The following is a 19528-nucleotide window of genomic DNA, read 5'->3' on the forward strand; positions in this document are numbered from 1 at the left end:
AAATTGTACAAATAAAATCCTGAAATGCAAAGGTATCTACGTAAGTCAAAAGTCACTGGAAAAGAAAAGAATCCATCCAGCCTCCAGCCCGGCCTTCCGTGGCTCCATGTGAACCATAGAAAAATGCTTCTTTTGGGTCTCCCTGGTGGTGCAAGGGGTTAAGACGCAACCTATGAAGCTATCCACAGCCACTGCAGCAAGAGTTCGATCCTTGGCCAGGGAGCTACCCACATGGCGCAGTAGACCTCTTCTGACTCATCCGCTGCTCCCTTAGCAGTGTATTTCACTCAATCTGCCTGTTCTGTTCCCTGCTCTGTCTCTAGTGAATCCTCTCAACCCCACCCCAACCACCTCTGGCCTGTACCCCAGTTCTTGTATGCATAAATAAATAAATCTTTTAAAAAAGAAAAGCAAAATGTTCTTTTCTACTGAAGTTGATAAAAACATGTATTGCTCTAAAATAGTACCTGTGGGGTACAAACTTTGGAAAACAGATGATGCCTTCCTCCAAAACTAAACATGGCTAGTCCCCACCCTGTGGGCGGAGTTCTCACCACCCAGGCTCTGCTCATCTGGCATATTGGTGTTGAGCTAAAGGAATCTCCACCACCTCCCACTCAGGACACGTCTGAAACTTTCAATGCAACTGAGAATGAACACCAATGATACACAGTCTCATGGAACTACAAAATACTGACGTACTTGGTTTAATGACTTTTCAGATGTAGTACTGAGACTCAGAAAGTTTATATGACTTTCCCCCAAAAACACAACTAACAAGTAGTGATTCACATTTTACATTTTAATGTATTTTGTGTTCAATAAACCACTGACTACCTTTTATGATAAAATTGGAAGTTGGCTCCCTTATTTTAACTGTTTCCTTACCTATGTCCTCGTGCTCCAGCTTCTCACCCAAGCACTATAAAGTTTGGATCAGTATTACATGGTTATTAGTGTGATCATTATTATTATTTTAGAATCAATATTTTTGCTTTCACATTCCCAGTTCTTAGAAGTGTGTCTCCAGAATTCTCAAGGCAGGTAACTAATAAGTGTTCTTTGTGGACTGAATAAAAGAATATGTAATAACCTGCTTATAAACTGCTTTTCTAATATATGTGTTAAGGTTTTAGGGAATACAAAGAGAAATGGGACATTATTGCATCTATTCAGAAACAAATTAAGTACTATTAATAGCAGGTTGTTACTGAAAGACTTCAAGGAGGACTTCTAGGCAGTGGTAACTGGGAAGAGCAGGCTTGGAGGGAGGAGTCATAGGCCCCACTAAAGGAACAGGGTTCCAGCAGAGCTCAGATATAGGGAACAAAGTCAGTGCGGACCTCTCTGGCATCCTGAACTTGAGCTGAAGGCAGTTTCATTGCCCTTTTTTTTAAGTGGAAAGTGAAACCAGAGGAGTGGGGAGTTCAGTCTGAAAGCAGAAACTATGCTTCCTCCCTAGAATTTCAACACAGATGGGCCTGGGTGGTGTCACAGGCATGTTTCCAGTGGCTGCTGGGGCTCTGGAGGTTAACATGGGAACGAGGCACCCGGATCAACCTAGTCAAGCATCCAGGCAAAGAGGCCAACTGAGGATAAAGAGGAGCATGGGCGGTGTGAGCTGGGAGCGGGAGGGGCACCCTGGCAGCAGCTGGGGCATCGGGCAGGTGGGAGGTTGAAGGGATCCCAAGCCACCTGGGACCTCCAGAGCAGGAATCTCGTGGAAGGCAGTTCCGACAGGATACTCCAGTTACCCTCTGTCGCTGCAGTAGGATCTGGGGTCATAACAGCCCTGTGATGCTGCACAAAAGTGCGGCTGCTAACAGTTTTTCTTACTATTCAATGTATTCCAATATTTCTATTTCCACGGGAATGGCAGACCCATCAGCTGAAGCAGTCATTCAGATGGGGCGGGGGACAGAGTCCAATTCCCTAGACCCTGCACAGGGAGAGCATGCGTATTCAAGATAACAACATGTTTGCACTTCCAAAGACCTACAGCTTTCAATATCCAAGCCAGGGGGGTGACATTATTCAATGGCTCAGCTGCTGTGCAGAACTTGAGCTTACAGTGCTTCTCAACAGCCACAGTCCATTCTGCCTCCAAAGCCCTTTATTTTCCACATCAGAACCTGCAGCAGGCAGTGTGGGAAGAGGCGGACACGCCTTTTGTTTGATTAGATGAGAAAAACAACTTTGGTGGCCTGCTGTCATTCCAGGCTGCCATGACCTGCAGACACCTGACTTACCCAAGAGACCCCCTAGTCTGAACACAAGGCCTGGTGAGGTTTTATCTGCAAGGACTTTCAGTGAGTTTACAGCAACCTGGACACCGTGACTCTCACACCTGGAAGACTCTCACACCTCAGCTTCTCCCCGCATAAGCAACCTTTCCCGCAACATGTGGCCACACAGTTTCTAGCTGCTGTTTGATCACTCTCAGAACAGGAAGTTCAAGTCCTTGCCAAAAAGCCAAAAGGCCCAGTCTATTTTTTGGCAGGTCCAACGTTCCGCCTACCCTTCTGTACACTGACTAATGATACCCTGGTGTTTAGGAAATGGAAATGTAAGTCTGATTTCCACTGATGGTTCAGGTTCAGTCCCCTGGAACCTGCAGCTCTACTAAGTAGTTTCCCTGCCAAGCTATCCAGTTTCTACAAATACTTCTGTTGTCTTTTGGGTTTTGAACCCTTTGCTTCTTGGTTACCCTTCCCTAAATAAACCTCTGCCTGATTCTGAATCCCTTAAAACTTGGCAGGAAGAACAAAACAGACATTGTCTAACCAGCAGATACTCTGTTGCTTTCTACATTATTGTTCTATTAATCTAGTTGAAGGTTAGGATTTCTAAAGTTCCCTACAATTTAGAAAAATCACTGAGTTGTACAGTTTAAAACCCAGTAGGTGGCAGCACCTAAGGGGAAGATGCTTCGGTCCCAGCTGCTAAGTCCTCAAGCTTTCCCAAACTTAGGGCACCCTTGGGTGGCCGTGTCACCTTGGACAAGGGAATTCTTTTGTCCTCAGTTTCCACATCTGTTAAATGGAGACAGTAACTTGCTATAGCACTCCTGAGATGTCTACGCTAACTGAATGAGGTAATACTTGAAAAATGCCTGTCCACTTGAAAAGCACTCAACAAACACAGCTGCCATTATCATTGCTAACAACAGAAGAACCAGCACCCTCCTGATTCCCGTCCTCCATTCCACACTTCTAAGCATAGTCAGCAGGTCTGGCAGCAGTTAGAAATGTAGGAGTAAAAAGACACAACCCTCTGCTCAAGGACATTCTGGTCTAGAAGACATTTATATAAACAGAGCCAAAAGGAATCAGGAGGAGCCAGGTGGGAGGTATTACCAGGTGGCAGGGAACCCTGATGCTTGCTGGGGCTACCAGGGAAGGCATGCCAGCTTCAGCAGTCTCTTAAAAGACTGTGGCAGGTGGATGGGGATGGATAGGGGAAGGATTCTTAGAGAGTGCACACATGTGCAAAGGCACAGAGGTACAAGAGCGTGGCATCAATATCAAGGAAAACGGTGGTGGTCTAGCATGGCAAGGCCAGATGTGAGTGGTAGGAGGGGATGCAATGAAGGGATGCAGGAGATAAGAAATGAGGCTGGGCAAAGAAACACTCAGTAAGTAAGGTCTCTGTCTCTGCGGAGCTCACGCTCCAATGTGGGGGTGATGGTGGGCCTTGGAAATCATGCTGGGGGGTACTGGGGCTAGCATGTGGCAGCCTATTCTAAACATGACCATAGTACTCTCTCCCATCCTTCATGCTCTTTATGAGCACCTCCCACTGAGAGGTGGAATGTATGTTTCCTCCCCCTGAAACTGGAGGGCTGTGACCGCTTGGACCAGTACAGTATGGTGAAAGTTACCCTCTGTGACACCCAAGGGTACATCAGATAGGTTGAGCAGAGCTACTCTTTGCTCTCATAACACCTGTTCTTGAAGCCCTGAGCCCCAAGGAAGAAGCCTGTCCATCTTGAGGTCTCATACTGTGAGGAAGCCAAGCCACACAGAGAGGTCACAGTCATCCTGACCTTCAAGGAGTCATAGCCTAAGTGTCAGAGGTGTGAGGGAACAAGGTCTGGAATGATGGGACCCCTGGCTACCAGGCCAGCTCCAGTGCCTGAGACCACTCAGCTGAGTTCTAGACATGGCAGAGCAGAGACAAACCATCACCAACTGTACTTTGTCTCAACTGCTGATGTGAGCATAATAAAATGGCATTTTCCAACAGCCAGATTTTGGAATAATTTGTTGTACAATGATAGAAATAGTGTTTACCCAGCAGACAACAGAGCCACTGAGGAATTATAAGCAGCTGATGATATAATCAGATTTATATTCTAGAGAAATTTTTCTCACTGAAGTATAGGATGGATTTGTTGGGATGGGTTCTGAGCTCAGAGGCAAGAAAAGCAATGAAGAGACGAATACAGTCACGGGGTGGGGGAAGGTAAAGGGGAAGCAACACAAGCCATGAAGAGAACCATGGCAAGACATATGGAAGGAAGCAAGCTCAGCGGACTTCATAACGAGCCTACAGAACAAGCAAATGGAAGACCCTGAGATTTTTCCAGCTTATCAGCTGTAAAAGAGCAATGGAAGTGAAACAAAGCAGGAGAAACAGGTCTGGGGGAGGAAGAGGAGTCAGATTTTTAACACGCTTACACAGCTTCAGTGGAAACCCTAAACCACAGAGTGTGTGCTCCGGCTCTGCAGTCCGACTCCATGTTCCAGCCCTGGCTCTCACCAGCTCGGTGACTTTGGGCATGTAACCAACACCCCCAAGTCCCTGCGTCCACATGAGGAGGATGGGAAGAAGACCACGTCGATGAAAGCGAGGGTGAGAGACATGATGCCAGCATTTAGAATACTCAGTGCACAGTAGCTGCTATGATGATGAATACCATCAACGTTATTAACTATTCAGCCAGCTTCTCAGAGGCTGATTCTTTGTACCCAGAGGGCCCAGCTGCAAAACTTTTCCCAAGGAGCCTCATACACGCCACTGGTGAGGGGTCCATTCAACCATAACGTTGTTGTCAACTTCTAAAATAGCTACCCCAGCCTGGACAGGAGTGGGGAAAGCCAGTTGGTGAGCTATCGTCCATCTCAGACTCCTTCCTCTCTCCCAACTCATGGTTGAGTGGTTTTAATTAACAACTCCCACAGAGAAGGCCAAAGTCACTCAATTAATAAAGTTCTCCCATGCCCAGCACGGTTCTGAGGTCTCCAGGTAGCATGGAGCTTGTAATTGTGTGTTTTGTTTGGGTTCACAGTGGGTTGGGGGCCATGAGAGTAGAATTTCCTCTGAGAAATCCAGGTATCACATCTACAAAGGCTGGGAACTGTAGGTGACTGAAAGACCCACTTTCATGAGATTTCACAACAGTCAGCCACAGCGTGGTGAGGGGCTGCGGTAAATCACCGTGCAAAACTGGCTCTGGATCTGAACCTTCCTGCCTTGGACCACCTCCGTGGTTTTCATTTCCAACACACACACACAACCCGTTTTCACTTTCTGCACAAGCACCTGGGGAATGTTGACACAAGTGTTTCTAATGCTACAGTGCAGGCCTGTGACATTTAACTGAAATAAAAATGTAATAATGCTTTCGAGGCAAAGGAAAGTATCTGCCTTTGCCCCACCCAGCCAGCCCTGGGCTCCGACACAAGCATTCTTCAAGCATTTTCAAGTTTCTATGAAACTCAACCCCATGAGCCTTAGCCTTCTGAACACCACATGCCAGCTCTCTCTACTGCTCCCTACCATGGCACAAGGTATACCCGGGGCTTTTGATGTCTGGAGGGCACCCACTCTTCATTTTTGGTCTTGCCTCCAATGTATTCAGAACATGGGGTCTGGCTAGTAGTAAAAAGCCACACTACTGAGCTCTTGGCGCACGGGCTTTGAAGTCAACCTAAACCCACACTTGGTTCTAGCAGTTATTACCTGTGGAAACTGACTGGTCCATTAACTCCACCTCTCTGAGCATCAGTCTCCTTCACTGTAAAATGGGGATTAAAGCAGCCTCTAGCTCAAGGAATTGATGTTGAGATTAAGTAAGAAGATACATTTGAGAAGACTCAAAAGCAGTTCAGTTCTTATGAGTTACAGTTTCATGTGACCACAGTTCCTGCTTCTCTGTGGTCACCTTCACTGTGGTCTCCCCTTCTCTACAGTGCCAACACCACATTCATTTTGAGTTGATTTCTCCCTTTAAATGTCACTGCTCATATATGAGATATCTCCTTTCAAAACAGATGGCTAGGAGATTTTTAAGCACAAAGCTCTGGGTCCTGGCACCTGCACTCTGATGATGCTGCAAAGAGAATCACAGACCTCTGTCTCCCACTTTCCCCAAGATCAGGAAGTGAAGATGAGCTTGACTAACAGGTGGAAGACTCTGGAGACACACTTGGGCCTCACCTTGGATTCTTACTTTGCTTTAGGGTCTCAAAAATCATCGGCCCTCAGGAGGTACCATGCCAGGGTGTCTGTCTCACTCCATAATTATTTCAGGATTAAAAAGAAGACTGCAACCTCCATTTCTCAGGGTGACTTATCAGGACCCTGGGGGTTCTCGAAGGGATGTGATGATGCTTCCAAGGCATGCCCAGACTCTTGATTTGTGGTCATGTCCCCAGCAGTACACATTAGCCTTGAGCCCTCACATATGTTTCTCTAAGGTGATGTGTTGCTCTTTGTCTCTGGGCCACAGGTAAACTGCTTCCTGCCTCCAATGTTTTATTCCCACTGATTACATATTTAAATGTCTCCTTGCAGACTGTGATGGTTAATTTTGTAGGTCAACTTGGCTATGCCATAACCCAGACACGTAGACAAACATTAGTTTAGGTGTTGCTGTGAAGGTGTTTTGCAGAGGAAATTAACTAATTTAAATTAGTAGACTTTGAGTAAGGCAGATTACCCTCCTTGATGTGGGTGGGCCTCATCTAATCCGTTGAAGACCAAGGAAGAGGGAATTCTGCCTCCAAGCTGCCTTTAACCTTGGGTTGCAACATCTACTCTTCTTCTGGAAAAACATTGACTTATGCAGAACCCAAATCTGATCTAACTAATAGGTATTTGATCACTGTGGTTAGAATAAGAAATAGCATGACATCTTCATAGCAAATGTTCTAAACAGCATATGAGCTTAGGAAGGAAAATAGATGCAATGACTCCAAGAAGGTTAAAGGAAAGTACCAACCTGTATTTACCAAACACTTTATAAACACTGTCTCCTTTCTTTCTTACCACACACCTAAGACATTGGCTCAGTCTCTCTCCAAGGTCACATACCTGGTTAGCAAGGAATATGAAATCAGGACTTCTGACTCTAATTCTAAAGGTTCTGCCATTAGACCATGCTTCCAGAACAGCATGCTTAGAAGATCATGGTTTCACAACAAAATTTAAGTTTCTTATCTTGATCTGAGTACAAGCATATACGACTTTATTTTTTAAATTTATTCTTTCAACATGGACTTACTGTCTCAGGGCCAAAATACTCCCAACCTTATCCAAGTGTTTCTTTTATGTTCACCTCAACTCGAACTTGGTATTGTCCAACCTCACCATCATAAATCTGTTGAACCTCTCTGTAGGCTGCAGACCTTTCAAAAATAAGTGGGAAGGTTATTTTCAGTGATCTATATGCTTAAAATAAAAATAAATATGGACCAAGTTTTTCTAGATGAGAGCTGTGCAAAAGCTTAAAGGGAAAAACAAAGAAACTTGGGGTCTATCTGGGATTCCTCAGTTCTCTCCATTCAAGGTACATTTGCAAAGCAGAATAGAGAAAAAGGAGCCTGTAGACCAGAGCCCTCCAGCAAACAGGGGGCAGTAGTCCCAGAAGATGTATCGTCTTTATTCGTAAAATGAAAATGGCATCATATAAGGCCAGTGTTTGGGGAGTTATACAAGATAGGTAGCATGCAGGAGGGGTTCAAAACACATTAGCTCCTGTTTCCTGTCATCTGTTGAGAGCTGCAGAGTTGCAAGTTTTCCTGTGTGTGTGTGTGTGTGTGTGTGTGTGTAAGTATCCCTTGGTTAGGGTGAGCGCATGGGGATAGTTAATGCTCAAAAGTGAGACACCAAAGGGAGTGCCGACTGGCCCTGGCCCTGGAATGAATCACTGACTGGCTCCTCCTGCTGGTCAGACCCTGAAGCACAGCTCCAGGCCTGGGACAGAGGAGATGCTCACTAAATACTTGTTGACTTGAAAAAACTAAAATGCAGAGTTTCTCCATGGTGGAGATGAACGACCCCAAGGTGGGGTTTTCCTTGGTGGAACACCTGGGGCCAGATGGAGTAATGTCCAAATGTTGTTGCATTTTTTTTTTTTTTATGTAGCTCACTGATGAGGAGGTCTGTGAAGGGCAGCAAGTCTATTCTGACAAGACAGTAGACATCAGATGGTGGGAAGGGGTGGGGGTGCTAGGGTGTCTTGTTTAGCATGACTCAGTAGGGTTCTCTAAGCCAGCACAAAGGTGGTTGGCTGGTGTGTTGAAAGGTATTCATATTTCCTATGCAAAGAGCATGATGGCATCATCTCAAAGCCCATTTGCTGGAAGGAGATGTCTTATTAACTTCCTATCAACTGGGGCTTGGGGATGAGTAAAGTGGAAGAGAATGAAATACATTGAGTCTTTTTACCCTGTACCAGACATTTAATCTTGGCAACATCATTATTAGTATGGGATGACTTGGAAGGGTCTAGAAAGCCCAGGCACTGCACCAGTGCATGTGTTATTAGTCATCACTGCAACTCCAGGCATATTCTCACTTGCAGATGAGGAAAGCTGGCTTCCCAGAAGGATAAAGTGAGAACATAAAAGCCCCTATGGGGTCAACTCTATTCTCAGCAACACCTTAGAACAACCATATTTTGCCTTTCAGGCTAACATTTATTCCAGCTGTCCCATGTTAAAATTAAGAGATGATGCCCAGGGCAATCTCCCCCATTGGGCGCCCAGCTTCTTCAGGGCAAGAACTGGAAGGCTACGGAAGAGGGGCTTCCCTAGCCACTCCCTCCTTGAATTGCATTCTGTAGGCTGCCACATTTTCTGCTTTAACAGCCCTGGTCTAGGGTGGCCTGAGACAATCTGAGGGTGCCAGGTGAATGCCAGCAGGAAAAAAGGGAGAACTGGGAAGAATGGAGGGGGCAGAGGATGATTTTAGCACAGACTGGAATCTGGGGTCACCGTTGCTTTCTGGTGCCTTCAGGTCCCTTGTTCAACTGGCCTGCCAGTTAGGCCAAATTTAATGTGAACAGTCTGTAAGCCCTCTGCATGTCTGTCCCCACTCTCTGAACTCTTAACAGCTTCTGACCTGAGCCCACTGCCCCTTGTCTTGAATCACCAACCCACTCCAGGCAGCATTGTTGTAAAAATATGCTGCATGCCCATTCGGACTCATGTCCTTGCTCCTGCCCTTGGTTGCCTGGTTCTCCTTCAATATCCAGCCCACATGTCCTGAAGATGCCACAGTGCTGGTGGGTACTCTTTTGGTATCCGCTGAATGCTCCATGCATGCATGCCAGGTCTGGCCCCAGTTCACATGCACCATCTCAAGGAAGCCTCCCGCCCAGCTTCTTAGTTGGACACAGGGAAATGAAATGTCTTGTTCCAGGATGCACAGTTAGCAGCCGTGGAGACAGGCCCCCAACTGGGTGGGACTCCACAGCCTACACGTTCCCGGTGGCCTGACTTCATGGGCTCTTCATTTCCCATTAGTTGTCCCAGCAACATCCACGGCTTCCCTGTGGGTCTCATGGTGCCCCACTCTCACAGCCCTGCAGACTCGCAGGTTCCACGCACTTTTCTCCATCACTCTGGGGTCTTGCCAGCTTGCTCATGTTCATTTCCTTTGGCTTCAGTGCCTTTAGAGAGCTGCTAATATACAGCACACACAAAAAATGGAATTCTACTGCTTGTTGCCTGGAGCTTCTGTAGAAGGCAGGTCAAGGAAGGGGCCCCAGTTTCCAAATCCAGGAGTGTGCACCTGGAGAAAGCTTGGCGACCAGGAGGATGTCCCCATGGGTGGGAGGGCACCCTCTGCAGGGGCTACTTGAGAAAGGCCTGGGTGTGGTTTTCTTCTTCCAGAGCACCCACTTTTGTTCCCTTCTCCTTTTCCTTCCCTACCATGCTGGAAGGAAAAAGAAGTGCCTCAAATCTCAAAGGCAGCTAGGAAATTCCCAAGAAGTCAGGGTCTAAGCTCAGTTTCCTGAGAAGACAAGACATCCCCATTTTTTTTCCCCATAAATGACTAAGCCAACATTTGCTATTAGTTATGCATGGAGGTCTGGGTTTTCCATGTAAAAGTGGCTCCCCACTTCATTTCTCCATGGGGCTGCTTTCCAGTCAATCTTTTTGAAATCCTGGTCTCTGCTCAATCGATCATCAACAAGAGTGGCTAGTGCAGGCTTGGGAATGCTGGAAATTTTCTCCTTTTTCAGCATGTTATTAGCTCAATTGTTCTTTCTCCTCTGATAAAACTGCCTACTCAGCTGCTGATAAGGGCTGAGAGATTTCCCACACTCAGTAAATCAGGCAGGCCCACTGTGGATGAAGACAGGAGCAAGAACGCCTCCCCAGCCATCAGCCACAGTGGAGCCCAGCAGCCAGAGCCATCCATCTGCCAACTGCCCTGTCACAGGACATCAGCCCACGATGTCCTGCAGCACAGGGGCCATCAATCCTGCTCCGCCCCTGCACCACGCTGTGTCTGCTCATTCTACCCAGAGAACTGCATATGAAAACAGGTCATTGTATTTGCCTGGGACACTGAACACCCAGGAAAAGATGAGGTAGGGAAAGGCATTTATGGTTTCTGTGAATTCACACACCATTAAGATCTGTCCGTGAGGATACACGAGGGAGGCAGAGAGGAATGGCAGACCCCTTGATGGGAGCCTGGCCCACCCCCCTCACCAACCTACAGGGCTACTCAGGGTTCTGTGACTTCCTGCCAGAAGGTCCCTGTGTTTGTGAAGTGCAGTGTGTTAAGAGGAGGGCAGTGCCTTAGGGGCAAATGACTTTCCCTGTGCCTTAAAGATCTGTCTGTCTACAGAGCTGAGTCTTCACCCTTCCATTCCATGACAGTTCAGCCTTGCTGAGCCCCAGGGCACCCACCCAGGGCTGACTGGCAACCTGGGTTCCTCAAGCCTACCAATTACCCTACAAGTTAAGGTCATTTCAAGGGGACCAACCAGAGAAACAAGAGCCCACCCTTTTCAAATCCAAGAGTCAACTGTGTGCTGCCTGGAGCCAGCCATTACCCAGAGCCTCTCAGGACAGCCTTGCCTAAAATCATTTATCTTGGCTTGGGAGAATTTAGTTGCAAGAAATATTTTGGTTTCCTCTCCTATCAGTCTGCCAGGAACAACAGCCTGTCAAGGTCACTTCAGGTCTGGCCTAGAAAGGCCATGAGAAACATTCTCCAGATAAGAAAGAGCCTTTCATGTTATCAATGCCCCCCTCTTTTTAAAAAAAGATTTATTTATTTGTTTATACAAGCACTGGGTACAGTCAGAAGCACAGGAGGGTGAGAGAATTTACCAGAGCCAGAGCAGGGAACAGAACAGGCAGACTGACGAAGTACACTGCTGAGGGGAGCAGCGGGAGCAGAAGGAGAGGTCTGCCCACCATGTGGGGCTCTCGCCCTGCGGCCGGGGATCGAACCGGCATTACAGAGGCTGCAGGCAGATTCACAGCCCAGCGCTCAACCACTGCGCCACCAGGGGAGGCCCTCAATGCCCCCTTTTTGATGAACAGTGCTGCCTGCCACAGTCTGTGCAGCCTTGGTGATAAGCCCCTCCCATTCTGGTCCCTTAGTGGTCAAAGGAAGCAGGAAAAGTGGGGCACCTCCATTTTCTTCCACAACCCCCAAGACAGATGGCTCTAGTACTCTGTCTCTTCTTCCCTGCACTGTCATGTCGAGTTCACTGGAGCTCAACAGTCTAAGATGGGGAAAAGAGAGGGGTGACCATATGGCTGGGCTTCAATGTCAAGGGGTTTCACCCTTGGGCACACATTCATTGAGTGGCAGGTGCTTGGCCATGCTTGGCTGAGGTCAGTTGCATCATTCATTCAACACATATCTGTTGACTGCTTACTGTAGACCAGCCACTATGCCAGCCCATGAAGATATGAGAGCAACTAAGAGAGATTTGAGCGTAACCTTTTAAAAATTACAACAGCTTGTAAAGGGTTCTATCTCTTTCTCATAAATATTATACTGAAGTTGTCTAAAACACCATTTTGTACATTTTTCTTATTTAACTCTATATATGCATATATATACACACACCTATAAATACATAAACACACAATATGTATGTATAAATCTTATGTGATATTATCGGTGCTGTTATGGGTACACTGGGGCCCACAGGAGCTCAGACGAAGAGTCAAAACTTCTACTTAGATGGAATTGGGGAAGGTTTCAGAAAGGAGGTGACCCTGCAGGCAAGGGCAGGAAAGCCAATCTAAGCAGAGGGTGTTATGCATAAAAATGATGCATAAAGCATCTGTTATGGATTCAATGGTCGTGTCTCTGCCCCTGAGGCCTCCTCATGTACTGAAGTCCCAACTCCCAATTGAGATGCTATTAGGAGGTGGGGTGTCTGGGTTTGATGAGATCAAGAAGGTGGGGCTCTATTACTGCCCTAGTTAAGAGGAAGACACAATAGAGCCTCTTCACTATGTGAGGACACAGCAAGGAGGCAGCCTCACCAGAAGCGGGCCATGTTGGCACCATGATCTTGACTTAGCCTCCTGAACTGTGAACAATAAATGGCCCTTGTTCAAGACAGCCAGTCTATAGTATTTTGTTACAGCCACCAACTGATACACATCCTGACATATTCAAGGAGGCTACAATTAACTCAGCAGGGATGGCTCCTTGACTTCCCCCAAAGGCCCCATTGTATGTTGATGGGGCAATCCTGCCACCTAACGGGAGACTCCAGACATCAAAAGCCAACCCTGAGGACAAGCTTTCCCATGATCTTCCTATTATCAGATTACATCAGAAAGACAAGCTAACTGCTACAATCTCTAGAGCCACTATAACGCATCTTAGAGGAAAAAGCCATCAAAACCACAGCAGTCACACTCCAAATTGGCCACTAGAGGGAGCTATGCATCACCTCAAAACAGAAGAAGTTGCTTTTCTCCAAGTATTCTGAAGTTGATTTTCTCAAGTGTTCTGTAAATAGAACCATTGAGTTTCATAGCTGGTGGTGGCAAGTTACTTAAGCCTGGGGTAAGCAAAATATTTATTAAATACCTACTTGTGCTAGTCTCTGAGTTTAGGAAAATAATGCACAATATCTGTTTGCTAGTAGCCTCTTGTTTGGTAAAGGAAACAGTGCACATTTCTTGAGCATCCCAGACTCTTTGCCAGGTGCTGTGCAAGCTCTAATTTCCAAAGGTTAAGAGCTTCTCATTCAGAGCCTCCCTGGTGGCCTAGAGGTTAAGACTCAGCACTACCACCAATACGGCCGAAGCTCAATCCTCAGTTGGGGAACTAGCCCACATATGGCGCAGCAGGCCTCTCCTGTCTCGCCCGCTGCTCCCCTCAGCAGTATATTTCAATCCACCTGTTCTGCTCCCCACTCTGTCTCTGGTGAATCCTCTCACCCCCAGCACCTCTACACCCAGCTCTTCTACATAAAAAATGAAAAAAATAAAAGTAAAAATAAAAGAACTTCTCATTTATTTGGCAAAGCCAGAATGAAATCTGAAATCTCTCTGCCTCTTAAGGCTATACTCTTTCCTTTTTTTTTCATAATTACTATTTTTGTGTCTTTTTTATTTTTATTTATTTTTAGATTTATTTATTTATTTATATAAGCACTCGGTACAGTCAGAAGTGCGGGAGGGTGAGAGAATTCACCAGAGCCAGAGCGGGGAGCAGAACAGGCAGAGTGACGAAATACACTGCTGAGGGGAGCAGCGGGAGGCAGGAGAGGTCTGCGCGCCATGTGGGACCCTCACCCGGCATCTGGGGATCGAACTGGCACTGCTGAGGCTGCAGGCAGCCTTGCAACCCGGCGCTCAACCACTGTGCCACCGGGGAGGATAAGGCTATACTCTTTCCATAACACCATCCAATCCCTCTCACATCCTTCCCAAGCAAAATGAGAGGCTCATGCATTGGGCTGGGTGTGAAGCAGGGCCACCAGAAACACGTGAGACAGACTTAACTCCGGGGGACGTCCCGAAGGGCATCACAGTGGAGGTGTTTTTTTGGTTGTTGTTGTTTTGTTTTTAACATCAGTCAGTTGGGCTTGAGGGGAAAGGCACTGCTGGGAGACAGCACAGAGCTTTGTCATTGGAAACAGTCTGGGCAAGGAAAGGCAGGGAGGCTAGGACAGCGGGATGTGGAATAGGCAAGTGGCGAAGAGGCCAGGAAAGACAGGGAAGGTAAGGGAGGCAAAGACCATAAAGAACCTGCTACATTCACTTAAGAAGTTGAGGCATGTTCCCACAGGCAATGGAAAGCATTCAGAGGTTTTAGAGAAATAAATTTCTGATGTTAAATTTAAATGGTCATTTTTTTCCCCAGGTAGGGGTACATATCAACATTTTGGAAGATTATACAACTCAGTGCCTCCCATAAAAAGGAAAAAATAATCATCTTCTCAAACATACGGGTGCTAAGTCTGTCCCTTTAATTTTATTCTGTGCCATATGGCACCCTTTAATTTTATTCAGTTGATGGATTGACTTGACAGATCAAAACTTAGTAAGAGATATCTTCATCTGTGATTTTAATTTCTGTTCCACTAACTCTAGTCAAAGTCGAATTTATCAACCTAATAAAAGGAAATGACAGGTCAAGTGACAACTTGTAGGTATTTAGACATGCCTGGTATATACTACGTGCACACACACACACACACACACACCCATGGCATCAGGTGCTCAGCTAAATTCCATAGGTGCACTTACACACATATTCCATGAAGACAATGAACTAGAAACATGAAAAAATAGCTGCATACCAAGTTGAGGTCCAATGTCATTTTAAAAACAAATGTCACAGGTTTTCAAAAACTAGGATTTACTTCTACAGTGGACTTTCTAAATAAACTTGCTACCAATTTTTATATGCACTTTCCTCTGAGCGCCACCTTCTGATGTATGTATTACTCATACATCAAGGCTGTTCCCACTCTGTCAAACAAACAACTGGATGAAAGCTTGAATCATTTCACTGTTTCCAAGAACTGAGGTGTTTGAGTTAATAAGACATCTAGGTCTTGTCTGAAACTCTGGGTCTTTATCAGATACTTGTCATTAATCAGATATTACCTCCAAGAGAAATTGAATCACAGAGGTTCAAAATCCTATGATTGCAATGCTTCCAGGCTTAGGGAGGTTAAATGATACAGAGCTCACATACGGCAGAGCAGGGTTTAAATTCTGTCTGTCTGGTAGCTCAGTCTGTTTTCTTTTCACTACATCAATTGCTTCAGCAATAAAACTTACTCAGCCAGTTATGAAGTACAGAATGAGAATGAATCATCAGTCTTTCACTATCTATAACCTAGCCATATTTATAAGAGGAAAAAGAAATGGGTACAAAAATAGTAAGTAACTTGCAGTGAACTCAGCATGTAAAGGCAAACTGCTAACTTGGCCTCAAAGCAAAAACTTGCAAGTATTTCCATAGAGTAGGGTCATGTTTAGCCAGTTTTCTAGCACATCACAACTAGCAGGATCATTAAATGACATTTGGGCTGTCTCTCCTCATTCTGAAGGTTATTTTCTACATTAAAAGGAACAGGGGAGAAAAAACAGAAATGGATTCTCCAATTTCAATAAATGGGTTTCTTGCTTACATTTCTACAGTTTTATCTACACTTGCTCTAAGCACTATCTCACTTGCTAACAAGGTAAGTTTTCCAAAGCTAGGATTAGAATGTAAACATCTAGGCTTTGCAGCAGGGGTAACAGCTCTGGATTGAGTAACTAAAGAAACCAGAAACAACTCAAGTATTTAGTTTAGAGTGTTTCCATGTCTCCACCTTGTGGAAGTTGTCAATACTACAGCAACATAAATAAACTGACCAGCCACTGAGGATTAAAAAATGGACTGGACAATAAAATAAACTCTGTAGTACAGGATGCACTAAAAAAAAAAATCTTAAAATGACCAAGAAATGTTTGGCCTTTGGAAATTGATAATGAAAATGGAGTGGAATCTGATCACGATAACTTCGAGACCATGCTGGACACCAAAAGTCTTCTAAATAATAAAAAGATTTGGTTACATGCAATTTAATTTTAGTAATAGTTGTACATTGTTTTTGATGTTTATGCAAAACTAGAAACACAAATGATGCTCTAAGCTAATCAGGTCATTGTAAATTTATTAACTTTCCCAGCCAATCCGTACAGCAGTAATGTATTTATAAGGGTTTGGTGGCAACTACAGTATAAGATTCTACTATCCAAGATGGTTTTAAAAGTGACAGGTGGAAGGCCAAATCACCTTACGTATAAAGTTTTAATTAAATAAAAGAACATTTCTAATCAGATAGGTAAAGCAAAGCAAGAGTAAATTGGTTTTGAAATAAACTCCAGTTCTGATATTTCCAAGCAGCAACAAAATGTTGAGTAAGGTGGTAAGATATGGTTGTTAAGGAGCAGGGCTCTGGAGCTATTAGTCCTAGGCGTTGCTTCTTACTGTTCTAGGACTTTGGGTAAGTTATGTAACCTTCCTGGGCCTCAGTTTACTCATCCATAAAATGCAGACTATGATATCATCTTCTTCAAAGAGTTTTTGTGAAAATAAAACAACTGTTTTTGTATAGTAAAGAACCAAGCATGATGTAGGAACACATAGTAGGAACAGTCAATATTATTAAAGTTAAGAAAATGCTGACCCATGTGTGGGGTTCCAAATCACTGTGTTCATGGAAATGAGCGGCATGATTATTATGGCCAGGTTTTATCATGCCTAATTTTGATTGCTAGAATGTTAGAAGAGGAAAAGATCTTGGAGAATTTCTGGGCATGTCAGGTTAACAGATGAAGACATCTCAGGCAGTGACTTTTAGGTCACACCATGATTCAGAAGAGGAGTTAAAAACAAGAAGCCAGCCTCTTGTTACATATAATCACAGCAGGTCTGAGACATCAACCCCTTCAACTAGTGTGAACAAGCAGAGAAATGGGGAGGGTGGGTTTGTTCCTCATGCCCAGTCATATTCACTGGTTCAGCAATCTCTAAAAGCTCCCAATATGCACAATGCTCTGGTGTTTTAGCAGTAAACAAGTCAGGCAATGTTCATGGCTTCCTGGCACTTGTTGCAAGCAAAAGGGGCAAGGGAGACAATAAATGTGAAGCCATAATCAGGATAATTTCTAATCGGTATAGCTCTCAAGGGTTAGCTAATACAAGACAGGGTGATGGGAGGACAGGAATGACCAGGAGCTCAAGAGAGGAGGAAATGGTCAGGAAAGGTCCCACAAAGAGGCTTCCACTGAATATCAAGAAGGAACCAGCCATGCAAAGATCTGGGTAATAGAACCCAGTCGAGAAACAGAAAGTGCCAAGGCCCAGGGGCAGGAAAGCGCTCCAAGGGGCTGAGAAACAGAATGATCACATGCAGCAGAGGAAGCAAGACGAGTAGAGAGCTATGAGAAGGGAGAAGCAAGTAAAGCCACATCCCCAGGGGCCAGGTAGGCCATGCTAAGAGTCTGCAATCCATCCTAAGTGATATGTTTGGTTTGTGGGGTTAACAACATGATTTGTTTCCAAGTGTCCCTCCAGCAGCCAGTGGGGCCTTGCGACAGCCACCCAGCAAGTTAGTGGCTACACCTGGTCTGTGGCTCCCAAGACATTGTAGAGCTGAGCCCCTCCACGCATGCACACATGTGAAGGGGAAACCTGGTGCCAAAGCTCTGCGAAGAGCTAGAATTCCAGGCACTTACCCGCTTGTGATGTCATCTGTCCGGATGTTCTTGCTCAGAACGTCCCCGTCGCTCATGTAGCCAGGGGCATCCATGCTGATGCTTTCCAGATCCATCTCATCCCCTGTCTTGTCTGAGACATCTACGTGGCAGACGCTGTTGCCCCTGGAGGCCAGCTGCCTCCTCAGTGGGGCCGAATACACGTAGCGGCCTGACTCAGTGTTGATGAAGCGGCTGGCGTTGGCGCGTGGCGGGTACCCGTTGCCCAGAGACGGGGCATCTCCCGCTTGGAGCCGAGGGCTGGACTGGCCAAGTCTCCAGGACAGAGGAGTGGGCCTTCCGGTCAGGCTGAGGATACTGCGCCCGCTGATCTCCGTGGTGACATTGGTGTCAAATGTTGTTTCCAATGTGCTAAATCATCAAAGCAACCTTGAGTTAGACCCCAGTGTGCCTGGTCCTGGCTTATAGCTCTTAATTGTTTTTAGAATTATGAAGTATTTCCCTTTCACAAGTTATGATCAAACCACAGGGTCCCATGTGCCACCCAGGGTATTTCCTGTTAAAAACAAAAAGAGGGGATAAATAAGCCAGGGTTGTAATGTACAGATGACGACACAGCTGACATCGCTCCAGCATGTGTAGGAAAGTGTTGAGACAGAGTCCATCCTTCGGGGTCTAATCAGGAGAAAAATTTTTCCTTTTTTCTTCTGATTGTATCTACAAGAAGATGAATATCCACTGTACCCGTTGTATCCACTGCATAGAAGATGTAAATCAAACCATCAGGCCATATGCCTTGAGTGTATACAGTGATGGATGTTAATTATTTCTCAATAAAACTGGGGGGCATGAGGGGGCGGGAATCGAGCACCACTATCTAACTTTCTGAAAAGCCCCGGGAGACCTAGCCCCCTAAATCAAGGAACAAGACACCACTAGTGATCATTCTAATCAAATGACCTTAACTATTGGGATCTTCTTCCCAAACCAGAAAGACATAGAAAATTCTGAACTGGTGACCACGAGTCACAGAGGAGCTACCTGCCAGATTGTTCTCAAAAGCAACCTCCCTGCAGCTCCCCTTTTCTAGGGGCAGAATGCATCATCCACTCCAGAGCTCCTGACATCACATTTCACCTCCTTGCTCCTTCCTGACCAAGCACACAGGCAGAACCCTGGTTTTTAACTCTCTAAAGTCCATGTCCCAAACTTTGCTCTTCCCATGTAACAACTTCATTCAAGATAAAAAGTGAAGCTGGGAAGTTGGGGGGCAAAAAGCCCAAGAGGAATAGTAAATGCCTAGGCTTGAGATCCATAATAAACCAATTACATGGGTCTGAACATGTAGAGACTGAACTTGTCCCCAGTCATCAGGAAGACTCTTTTGCTGTCCACTGTTCTGGCTGGGCAGGTCCTTGTGGCACAGGGAAGAGCCCATCTGCACCTCTTTGGAGCTGCCCTGGGGTTTCTTAACTGAGCTAAGTGTTTCCTACAGAAGAAACCATAGACACAGTTCCCTGTCATGATTGCCACCCTACTTCAAGCCAAGAAATTCATCAAACTGCTGTAACCCACATCAAGTC

At 45.6% G+C, this 19528-nt stretch overlaps 1 protein-coding gene across 1 annotated transcript in view; it reads right to left on the reverse strand.

Annotated features, from left to right (window-relative positions):
* Positions 1-19528, reverse strand: part of NAV2 (neuron navigator 2) — a 382500-nt gene that overhangs the window by 60217 nt on the left and 302755 nt on the right. Inside the window, exon 12 of the mRNA XM_037522590.2 lies at positions 17967-18356. Within this exon, the coding sequence (XP_037378487.2) occupies positions 17967-18356 (390 nt within the window). The remainder of the gene's footprint in view (positions 1-17966; positions 18357-19528) is intronic.

The sequence above is a fragment of the Talpa occidentalis genome, unplaced genomic scaffold, assembly GCF_014898055.3.
Source record: "Talpa occidentalis isolate TD23 unplaced genomic scaffold, MPIMG_talOcc4v2.1 talOcc4.3, whole genome shotgun sequence".
In the NCBI taxonomy this organism is placed as follows: domain Eukaryota; kingdom Metazoa; phylum Chordata; class Mammalia; order Eulipotyphla; family Talpidae; genus Talpa; species Talpa occidentalis.